Genomic DNA, 12360 nt, shown 5'->3' on the forward strand with positions numbered 1-12360 from the left:
TTCCACCTTTTTATGATCTCATCAGCGTGTAACTGTTAGAGTGTTAGAGGAAATCACGGAAACAAACCTGTACTGGAAGAAGGAGTCTTGGTTCTGCTATGAGCTAGCTGTGAGGTTTAGGTTAATTACTTTATCTCTGCACCATCTTTATCATTATTTATTTATTTTGAGAGAGAGAGAGCACGCACGTGTGCGCACATGCAAGCACATGGAGAAGGGGCAGAGAAACAGGGAAAGAGAGAATCTCAAGCAGGTTCCACATTATCAGTGCAGAGCCCAACACAGGGCTCGAACCCACAAACTGTGAGAGCATGACCTGAGCCCAAACCAGGAGTCAGACGCTTAACTGACTGAGCCACCCAGGTGCCCCTGCACCATCTTTAAAATAAAGGAATCCACTATATCATCTCTAAAATCATTTACACTGTAAAATGCTATACCAAAGCACATAAGACCCTTTGATAATTCAAATATCTAACTAGTGATTTTAATAGAAATAATCATTTCAGGCCCCCAGGTACTATAAACGTGTACTAACTACTCTTTTTAAAGAATGAGGCTTCCTTTCCATTGAGCGAACAATGTCGAAAATAAAGAGCTACAGATAACATTCAATTTGCATGTGTGTATTAGTTACACAGAATTTCTAGCCAAGGCCCTCCCTTACTTTGGGAGTACATACAGGCTACAAAATAGGCACACAGTGTAGCAAATGGAACAGAGGCTGGAAATCAGACCCCATCCGTCCTCTCAGCTAGGCTCCTTTGTCAGCAAACAACCTGTGCACCCATACTTAGAACATCTGAGTTTGAAACCACTTACATCCAAAAATATTCATTTTAATATATACGTAATATGACAGTATATTTCTCCCTCCCTTCCTCCTGTTTCTTCTTTTTGAGCAGGGTGGTGGGAAGGATATACATGTGTCTCTTTCTTGGACATAATCGAAGCCAAAAACAAAGGCAGTTTCAAGCAGAAGCTTCTAGTGGCAAGGCAGTGACTACTCTGCTTCTCACCACTGTCACATGGCTAGGTCATAAGCTGGAGGAATAGGGTAAAAGGAATGCTCTCTACCAGCTATTTGATGATACTCCCTCTTCGTATTTACACATCAGGCTGAAATTAAATTGAAAAATATTTTTAATGTGTTAGAACTTATTTCAAAATGATACTATGTAATATAAACACAACAATTATATAATGTAAGAAACAGCTAGAGAGAGTTCATATTCTTTTGAAAAACACATTGCTTTGTACCTAGTGATTTTGGTAGCAGATTCTTCACAAATTCTGCATGATCCCCTACATGCAGTATGCTGTAGACACTGGTATTCATTAATTCCTCCTGATTGTAACCCAAGTAGCTGGTCACATTCTCCGACACAAATACAATTCTCCCTTCACAGTTCACAACAAAGAAAAATCCATCCAAAGCCTGCAAAGCCAAAAAAGAAAAAAAAAAAAAAGGATTAAGAGGGTGGGAGGTTAAAAAATGAAAGAAAAATAAACATACACATCTCTCTACTGAAAAAGAGATCAGAAATATATGTCAAGTTAAAAAAAAGGGGAGACTGAACAGAAGATTTAACACTGTATGTTCTCTGTGGAAGGGACAGAATTTTGAAACAGACTGTACAGGAATGTACAGCAGGGATGAATGAATGTATCAACCCTCTTTCTGCGAGAGAAACTTCAAAGTAGCAGATGTGAAGGAAGTAACCGATATTCACTCAGTCATAAACATCTCTAAACCACAAGTTAAGTACGACAGGTCTCTACCCCCAAGGAACTTGCGGGACAGTGGTAGACAGAGACACAAACATAATAAAATACCAGTGATGCAGTGTCAGAGACACACCGAGTGTTCTGTGAGCACAAGGAAAAATACCTAATTTGGGGTTGGGGTGGGGTGGGAGGAGGCACAGAAAGGCTATTTAGACGCCCCTAGCTGAGTTTCATAGGGCATAGTGGAGGAGAGGAAGAGGAATGAGGGAAGAACATTCTAGGCAGAGGGGACAGTGTGGTACATTAAGGAACAAAAAAGCAGTTTGGAGTTGTTGGGAGTACATGGTACAAGACCGGCTCATGGCAGGAAATAAGTCTGGAGAGGTAGACGGGAGCCAAATCACAGAGGGCTTCCTATGCTCTGAGATAGAGCTAGGGGTCTTCAAAAGGGGATATACATATATGTGTGTGTACATATATATGCATGCCCTAAGGGGAGCATCACATCCACAGAGGTGCAGGAAAAAAGTTAGAACCTCTATTTCTAGTGCAATCTAAGATATAAAGAAGAAATTCAGCTTAATAAACATACTGAAAACCCTGACACCTCAACTCAGTCTAGACAGTCACATATCACAAACCATGGAAGCCTGAGAGAAGATCCAGAATGAAGAGACTGAGCAGGGTGGCACCTTACTTATTTATAATCTTTCCATTTATTGTAATATATTGCAGTTTACTTGCTATAGGATATATACAAGCAGTCAAAACAAGACCTTTAAAAAGGAGAACATTTATAGGATGTTGTAACAAGATGTAAAATGACAATGAAAATCTGTTTTATACCCAGAAGTGTCTAGTTTTCCGTGGCAAAATTCTTAAAAGAGCTAACAATGTTATGGGCTATTCATTTTTATTTTTTAAAAAGGCAAGTGTCCCAAATTTGCTGACCTTTTCTAGGATGACAAGTGGTAATGATAATATGTTACCTAGCAGATGTTTTCCAAATAATAAACACACTTAATTTTGTCCCTGATATTGAAACAATGAATAAGTAAACTGCCTTTCAAAAAGACACCTATGCTATAGAGCCAGCATATGAAAATGCTTTGAAATGTTTTGAAATGTACCATAGTTGTGACTTTGTTGTCAAAATGACCCCGGTTCCATACTTGTAAAACTTCTCAGTTTAAACATTTACAAACTTTTTACCTGCTCAAACATCTTCCAGTTTCAGTGTGCTTTAAACTCATTTTTTTTTAATGTGATAATGCAATATCCTTTGATTACTTTGGAAGGATCACTGTTTGAGATCAAGGAAGATAGAATGTCAATAAAAACCTTGGGATGTGATTAATGATCTAAACACCTCAACACCAGATAAACCCTTTGCTAAACTATTTTCTGTTTACAAGAGCACAGGAAAGCACTGTCATTTCTAACCTTTTTTGACATTAGCTATGAATTTCATAGCAGGTGATATGACGATAGGAACAACAGAAATACAGATACATCATTTTTTAATTTTTTTAATTTTTTTTTTAACGTTTTATTTATTTTTGGGACAGAGAGAGACAGAGCATGAACGGGGGAGGGGCAGAGAGAGAGGGAGACACAGAATCGGAAACAGGCTCCAGGCTCTGAGCCATCAGCCCAGAGCCCGACGCGGGGCTTGAACTCACCGACCGCAAGATCTTGACCTGGCTGAAGTCGGACGCTTAACCGACTGCGCCACCCAGGCGCCCCAACATCATTTTTTCTTAAAAAGCAGATGTAAAAATTACTTAAAATGTTCTTAGCTATTAATTGATTCAGTGTAAATACAATTTCACTTCATTTATCTTATTTTTGCTCTGTCAAAAGAGTTTAATCAAGAACAGTTTGGGTATAACTAAGTGTCATAATTTAGAGCAAGAAAAAGACAGGCAAGTAAAATCCGGTTGTTCCATGGCGATTCCAAGGGCCACAGTACCCTGCTTCGTCAGCACGACCTTCTCCTTTTTGCACCTAGTTTTCAGGGCATCCTTCACGGCTCCTCCCTCTCTACCTCCTTGACAACCCTGTCTATCTTCTCTATCTTCAAAGCCACAGCTACTCTCTCCCTTGCTTTCTTACTCTCCATGTCTGTCTCTGGATATCTCTGGACGTCGCCTGTTACCTGCAGAGGGAATGGGAGAGACCAAGACCCACTCCCGGGATCACCTCTGTCCAGTGTGAACACTGGCCAATGATGGGCACAGCATCCAGCACCAGTAAGGCTTAGGAATTCACCTGGACTATCTGGTGCAATTAGTTTTAAAGTATTTGCAAAATCCAAAGGACTTAAAAGTTCTCCTTCATCGTAGCAGGCCTGGAGTCCCTGCGGTATCCTTTTCCACAGACCTACTGGGGCTTCTCCAAGTTCTCCTCCCACTGACTGTACCTGACTTCACTGCCAGGCTGGGAAGTTATTCTAGTAACTGGCCTCTGGAATATGCAGCTGATCGGCCTTTGGGGAGTGTAGAACTTTCACCAGGTCCCTGCTTGGCCTCAGTTACATGGACTCGTCATTTCCTCTGTGAAGTCTGGGGCATCATATTTCTTTTGAGCTTCCCCAGAAAAGACTGGCTTGGAAAACAGGTCTACAAAGGCTCCCTCGTGCTTACAGAATCGTCCTGCTGACCCTACTCCTGAGATACAGATAGCCTGTCTCTTGTTGGAAATGCCTATTTTTTTTTAATTACGATATATATACTTATAAAAATTGTTTAAGTATGAAAATGAAACAGTAGAAGATCTGCCAAAATCTCACCCCCAGGAGACTGGTAATGTTTCAGGGAATATTCTCTGAGACTATTCCTATGAATACACAAACATCTCTATTTTCTTCAAGTCTGTCAGACTAATATAATCTGCTAATAGTTATTCTACAAGTTTTTCTCGTATGTTGTGCATATAATTAACTTCCAAGTGTCCTTCTGGAAAGGAACCTTCCCTGCTTTTCCAAGTCCTGACAGCTGGTCTTCCACTGAGCAGCACACAGGAGATAAGAAGTTGCCTGTCCATTCAGTACAACATCATCAATCTGAGGATTTTTTCTCTTGGCCACCTTGTGTCTCATGGCAGGGTCCACAGTGGCCAAGGCTTCTCACAGGGCCTTGGCTTTAAATGACTCCACAAGCTTCACTGACTATCACCTAAGTGCCAGTTAATTGACAAAATTCTGGAAATAAAACACACAACTCTCAAGAATTATACAGTCTCTGAAGGAAAAAGACAAGCACGCATAGTTATGAATAGCGCAGTAGAGGAATTCATAAAGGTTAAGCACAGACTGAAGCACCCAAAATAGGCAAAGGGACGACTGTCACTGGTAAAGTTTCCAGGGAGAAGGCCACACTTACACTTGAGCGAAGTCTTGAAAGACACAGAGTAGTAACTCAGGTGGAAAGGACATTCAAACACAGGAACCGGCTTAGAGGTTAAAAACAAAAAAAATCACCCTGTATACAGCACTTGTTATATATGTGTTATGTACAATAGCAAAACTTTTTTTTTTTTTTAATCTTCAAGGAAAGCAAAAAAAAAAAAAAAAAAAAAAGGAATTTATTCTAAAGGCAATGGGCATTTTCTTGAAGGCAATGTTTTAAGCATGCGAGTGATGTGGTCTGCTTTTTCAAAGATCTTTCTGGAAGTGGGTGTGGCATGCAGATTGGAAGCCAGAACAGTTGCAATGCTATTGTGATACTTCAGTTCAAACCCGAGCCTGAATTAAGGCAATGGCAGTGGAAGAGAAGGAAGAGAATTTGACACAGGCAAAACAAACAGCATTTGGAGACCTCTAACAGCTGTGGGAATGAGTATTTTGGGCGATTCCCCATTAATGATGTAATAAGGGTTCTGGTAGATAGGTGCCTTTCCCTGAGGAAGTGGACTCAAGGAGTAAAGAAATCTAGTCTTTATTACTGACTTTTCCCCCCTTTATTTTTAGGCAGAAGATAAAGGGACAAGTCATAAATTTAGTTTTAGAAATATTATATTTGTTTCTTTAAAAAAATATTTTCCTTTTTTTTAAAGTTTATTTATTTTGAGAGAGAGAATGCACACAAGTTGGGAAGGGGTGGAGAGAGGGAGAGAGAGAGAATCCCAAGCAGGTTCCATGCTGTCAGCACAGAGCCTGACACAGGGCTCGATCCAACAAACCGTGAGATCATGATCTGAGCTGAAATCAAGAGTCAGACGCTTAACTGACTGAGCCAGCCCCAGAAATGTTATATTTGAAATGACTAAGGAACATTCAGATGGAGATGTTCAAAAGGCAGCAAGATAGAATGTAAGAGAAACTGAAGAGAGATCTGAGCTTAAGGCAGACATTAGCAATTTACAGGTACATACAGTATCATCTGGCTTTTTGTTTATTTTGTCTTAACTATAATCATCTCTTCCCCTTCCACAGAATATCTGATTTCCTTTGGGGAGTTACTTCTTCCCAATTAAACAAAGTCTTGTGAGATTCTTAATCAGACCACTGGGAGACTTCCAACCTAAATGGGAATCTCCAGGAGAATTACAGAAAGATCGAACATAGCTGGAATGCATTCACCTGTACCAGCAAGGTACTGCCCAGATGGGTCTTTCTAAGAGACCATTCGTACAGTATCTGATTATTAGCCTCCTTAAGATGACTTGGTTTCATCTCACTGCCAAGCATCGTTCTGGGATACCCAAATAGCACTCTGATAAATTCACATTTGCTTGATTTGGGCAGAATTGGGGTCTATTGCTTGAAATCAGAGAATCCTAATTGATAATTTATACATACTTACATGTATGCACACATACATGAATACATCACATGGACATAGGCATAGATGAAACTGCTTGGGAAACGTGCACAGAATAAAAAAAAAAAAGGGAAAAGAGCCAAGGCCAGAACGCTGAAGGATGCTAGCATTTAAGAGTCAGGCTACGAAAGAGAAATCTGAGGAAGAGGCTGAGGAGTAGCCAGAGAAGAACAGAGATAGTTCTGGCAATGAGGCAATAGGAAGAGTTTTAAGAAAACGGCACTGGGTGGTGAACGGTGTCAGGAAGCACACGGCAATGGAGGGAATGGCACAAAGTGAGGTAAGGAGGCCTGAGTGTGTGGGTAAGGTATAGGGAGACCTCCATGACTAAAACTGAATTTTTCTTGGGAAGCAGCTGGAGATAAGAAGCTACGGTCAGATAATGCAGAGCTGTGAACAGGAGGCAGAGGAACTTAGATAGCAAAGGGCAATGGACAATGAGGACAGTAAAAAATGGAGGAATACTTACTGTGTGGCAAACAATAAATATCTGTTGAATAAATAAAGGCTAATACCACTCTCCCTTTAAATGTGAAGAAATTACCTCCAGTATCTTCATTCTTAACTCATGCTCCTTTATGTTTGAAAGGGGGAGGGGAGGGAATAACAGTATGGTGAGAGTTCCTAATAGAATTGTAAATATTTGGTTACTTTTTAGATCTGCACACCTTCCTCTAAGCAAGTCCCTCCAGACCAATGTTGCCAAAGAGAACTTTCTGTAATGACAGGTAAGTTCTATATCTGTGTGTCCAATACAATAGTCACTGACGACATATGGGCACTGAGCACTTCAAATGTGGCTGGTGACGGGGCACCTGGGTGGGATAACTGGTTAAGTGTCTGACTTGGGCTCAGGTCATAATCTTGCAGTTCTTGAGTTTGAGCCCCACATCGGGCTCTGTGCTGACAGCTCAGAGCCTGGAGCCTGCTTTGGATTCTGTGTCTCCCTCTCTCTCTGCCCCTCCCCCGCTTGCACTCTGTGTTTTTCTCAAAAATAAATAAACATAAAAAAAAATAAATGTGGCTGGTGAGATTGAAGCATTGGGGAAAAAATACATATATACATGCATATATACATATATATATTTATTTTTTTAGAGACAGAGAGAATAGGTAAGCAGGCGAGCAGGAAAGAGGGGCAAAGGGAGGGAGAGAGAGAGAGGGGGAGAATAGGAGAAAGAGGAAGAGAGAGAGAAAGAGAATGAGAAAGAGAACGAGGAAGAGAGAGAGAATCTTAAGCAGGCTCCATGCTCAACGTGGAGCCCAAAAGAAGGCTCAATCCCATGACCCTGAGATCATGAGTTGAGCGAAAATCAAGAGTTGGACGCTCAACAGACTGAGGCACCCACGTGCTCCTGAAGCACTGAATTTTTTATTTTATTTAGCTTTGAACAGCCATGTCTGACTAACAGCTATCTTACTGAATAGTGCAGCTCCAGACTCAGCCTGAATGAACCAATGGACAGTCTCATGGTGACTTTTCACTTCTCTTAGCTGCCCTGGATTAGACTCTATAAAGTTTGAGATGATGAGGATGGGGTCAGAGGATACAAAAGAAGGTCCAGAAAAGATTGTCAATGAAGGCGACCCTGAAGTCTGTGAAAGTCAGCAATTCTATTTTGCAGTCTGTTTCATGTTATCTATAGCCCATAAATAAAAATATTATTAGCTCCTTGAAGTCAAAACCTAAATACATTTCTATTCTGAGGTTTCAGAATTTCTAACTTGATGCGCTTTTTCATATTTGAAAATGTTTGCCTAATGACATCTAATTCATGTGATGCTATGGTACGGTTTTCCTTTGATTCATAGTGATTTTCAGGGTAATAATTTCATCAGCTAAAAGAAATATTCCTACTTTGTTTTCTTTTTATACCAGCTTCGAATGGATGTTTTCCTGTCATTTTCTCTTCATGTTAAAGCATCGTGGACTTTTCTCACACGGCAATGGTGAGTGTTTATCTAAATTAAAGTAGCAGTAGCAATATTCTGTCTCCAGCTGTGCTATGTTCAGTTTGTTAACAATCCACTTGTTCTCGTTGTTGATCTCTGAGGTTTCTGAAGAACGTGAGGTGAAGCTAGGATTTCAATGATTACCATTTTCCTACAGGAACCCCAGGAATCTCAAGAATCTGTATATCTTGTACTTAGCAGTATCTCAGAAGACGTTATATGCAGAAAATAAATTTAATAAAATATTTAATGAATTGAAGGGAGTCCTGAGGCTAGGGCACTAAGAAGGCAGACAGAACCCACACACAGAAGCTACAAGTTATGAAAAGACCAACCCCCTGCAGGGTGGAGAAGAGGAGCAGTAAATGCTAAGACAGGTCAGGGCTCCAGGAAGGGCCCAAGTGTACCAAGTGGTGTGAAAGGTGCCAAGCAGGGGCAAGAGACGGGGCGGAAGCTGGAAATGAGCTGAAAGTGCTCTTCTTTCTTTAATGTCTTTTCCTCTAATAGCTTATATTTTAAAATTTCAAACTATAGCAAAGTTGAAAGAATTCTGTAGCTAACATCTGTACGTTCGCCACCAGATTCCACCATCACATTTTCATATGTTACAGTACCGTTTCCAAAACATGGTCATGTGTCATGCAGTCAATGTAACAGGATGTGAAGAGGGGACAAAGAAAACATCAGACTCTACCACATGTGGTTACCCTCCCCTCTCCCAGTTATACGTGTATGCACACGCTCAGATGGTAATTGTTTCTACCCAGTTTCTATTTACTCTGTGGGGAATGAGTGTGTCCGCACATGTGTTCTTAAACATTCATGTGTGAGAGGGATCACTGAAGGTGATGGGCCTGCTTGGAAACAAGACATCTACGCTGAAGACAAAGGGAGTGAAGGTTAGATAGGAAAAGCTGAGGTGAAAATTACACAGTAATTACAAAACAATTCAAGTTTAAAAGTTCTTCAAAAAGTTCGGTAGAGGGGCATTAAAATAGTAAGTTCTCATACAGTGTTTACGTAAACATTTGAAAATTTTAGTCACGAAACTTTTCAGGAAAACACCTACTGCAATAAAGTGACGCATCCCCTCACTCAAAAGTGAAATTCTACAGACATATAGATAGCACTAGTGAGCTAAATAATTCTAATGTTTTATACTCCCGACTAGTCCAAACCACCCCAGAAATGAGTGGCAAAGCCATACGGTAGGCTTCGGTTTTCCATCTGACTATATAGAATGCCTTTATGAAAATTTCTCATATTCATTATTCACATTTCATTCTGAAACAGCAACAACTGTCAAAATAGGTTACAAAATAATTATTAAAGGTTCTTTAAAACTTACTTTGTTTTATAATTTATTAATCTGACGTAAGGTATAAAAGAGAAAAAACCAAATTATCTTGGAACAAAGATTTTGATCCCTTTCTAAATCAATGAGAACAGCTACCTCCAACAGAAGAGGTCCCAAGGATTCCTTTTCTATCACTCCTTGACTGCTCGATGAGATGTCTGATTTCTGCACTTCATCATCAGTTGTTGATTTCTCTATAATAAAGAAACAAAAAGTCATGCATCCAAAAGGGCTCATTTCCATATTGGCAAGTTACAAAGACACAGATTCACCTAATTTAAGATTCAAATAACATTTACTTATTATCTAGGCGATATTTATTGACAACATTATTTAATCTTAATGATATTCACTTTATATGTATATTCAATTGACAAAATTGAGGTTCACAAAGGTTAAGTAATGTGTCACAATCACATAACTAATAAGTGGCAGCAGGATAATTTGAATTCTGACCTATCAAGTCCAATGTTCCAACAACGGGGAAAATGGTATAAATATAAAGCCTTTTGAAAAAGTCTACACCAAAAGTTTTTAAGAAATGAGTGAACTGTAAAAGAATGATGATTTCCTCCATTTTTCTTTTTCCTCTTCTGATTTGATCAACTGCCATTGAAAAGAGAGTGAAGAAATGCTTTTTCCTTTTGTGAGCCTGCATGAATTAGCTTACCTTTCACATTCCTGTCATGATGATCTGATTGATAAAACTGTGTAACTACTAAATGATCTGAAATTCTTTTGTGCAGTGATGTTGGAAAAGCCATCCATCATCTTCAAACAGCACCATACTTAAATAAGTTTCCAATCTGTCAAACTAGTGAGTTAGTTAGCCAAAAACCAAATTTGGTATCATTGAATATAGAGGCTCATTTTTTTACTTTAATGTGTAACATATTTCAGGGGCGCCTGGCTGGCTCAGGAGCATGTGACTCTTGATCTAGGGGTTGTAAGTTTGAGCCCCATGTTGGGTGTAGGGACTACTTACAAATAAAAAAAATCTTAAAACAATTAAATATGAAATATTTCATATATTCCAAAAAATACAGGAAATGACATAGCATACATCACATAGCCACCATTCATTTTTCACGGATGTTAACATTTGCTCCACGTCCTTCCTTCTTTAAAAAATAAAATGCTGCAAATAGAACACTCTGCTACTATTCCTTCTCTGTCTCTTTTCAGAAATAACTAGTATTCTGAGGTCAGTATAATAATTTCTAGGCCTGTTTTTTATTACTTAAGTACACATGTATGATTTCTTGAACAATAGATCACCTTTTATTTTTTTTTTAATGTTTATTTTTGAGATAGAGAGCACCAGGGGGGGAGTGGCAGAGAGAGAGGGGGACAGAGGATCCAAAGCAGGTTTCCTGCTGACAGCAGCAAGAACTGTGAGATCATGACCTGAGCCGAAGTCAGACTCTCAACTGACTGAGCCACTCAGGCACCCCTACTGTTTTGTGTTTTAAAGTTTACATAAGTATATATGGACTTCTCCAACTTAGTGTTTCCACTCAATATTATGTTTGAGATTTAAGCACACTGATGTAGATCTGATTCATTCATTTGAGATGGTATATATCATGTGACTAACCCACAGTTAGTAGATTTCCTAAGCCACTACTGACAGACCTTTGACTACCACACACAGTGCTGTAATAAACTATTTTCAGTACTTCCTCTTTTGTACATGTGTGACAGTTTCTTGAGGGTAAACACTAAAAGTGAAGTTGCCGGTTCATAGGGTCTATGTATTTTCGACATTACTAAGTTTGACAAATTGCTCTCTAAAGAGAATGTACCACTCGTAACATTCAAGGGTTTTTGTTTTTATGCATCCTCACTGACAATTGATATCAGCATTAAAAAAAATTTGTGTGTGTGAATCTATTGGGTGTAAAGTGTCATTTCATATAGTGTTTATAACAACAGCTTTACTGATTCACAATTCACATAGCATGCTATTCATGCATTTAAGGCATACAATTCAGGGGTGCCTGGGTGGCTCAGTCGGTTAAGCGTCCTTCAGCACAGGTCATGATGTGGCGGTTTGTGAGTTCAAGCCCCGCACAGGACTGTCTGCTGTCAGCACAGAGCTCACTGTCCCCTTCTCTTTATGCCCCTTCCCCACTCACTCTCCGTCTCTCAAAAATAAACATTAAAAAAAAAAATAAAGCATTCAATTCAATGGTTTTTAGTACATTCACAGGGTTATGCAACCAACATTATAATACATTTTAGAACATATTCATCAACCCAAAAAGAAACTTTGTACCCTTGAGCAGTCACCCCCCATTTTCCCAATGCTCCCAAGCCCTAAGCAACCACCAATCTACTTTCTGTCTCTGTGGATTTGCCTATTCTGGACATTTAGTATAAATGGAGTCATACAACACATGGTCCCTTGTGACTGGCTTCTTTTGCTTCGTGTGCTTTCAAGGCACTGTCAGTACTTCATTCCTTTTTTTTCTGCCAGATAATATGCCATTATATAAA

The 12360-nt window shown here is 39.5% G+C and overlaps 1 protein-coding gene across 8 annotated transcripts in view; it reads right to left on the reverse strand.

The window, feature by feature from the left end:
• Positions 1 to 12360, reverse strand: part of NCOA1 (nuclear receptor coactivator 1) — a 241570-nt gene that overhangs the window by 67807 nt on the left and 161403 nt on the right. For all 8 annotated transcript variants that reach the window (XM_043604407.1, XM_043604405.1, XM_043604408.1 and 5 more), the window contains 2 exons: positions 9958 to 10055; positions 1261 to 1438 (listed from right to left, as the gene is read on the reverse strand). In XM_043604407.1, coding sequence (XP_043460342.1) covers positions 1261 to 1438; positions 9958 to 10055 — 276 coding nt within the window. The remainder of the gene's footprint in view (positions 1 to 1260; positions 1439 to 9957; positions 10056 to 12360) is intronic.

Source organism: Prionailurus bengalensis, chromosome A3, assembly GCF_016509475.1.
Source record: "Prionailurus bengalensis isolate Pbe53 chromosome A3, Fcat_Pben_1.1_paternal_pri, whole genome shotgun sequence".
Classification (NCBI taxonomy): Eukaryota; Metazoa; Chordata; class Mammalia; order Carnivora; family Felidae; genus Prionailurus; species Prionailurus bengalensis.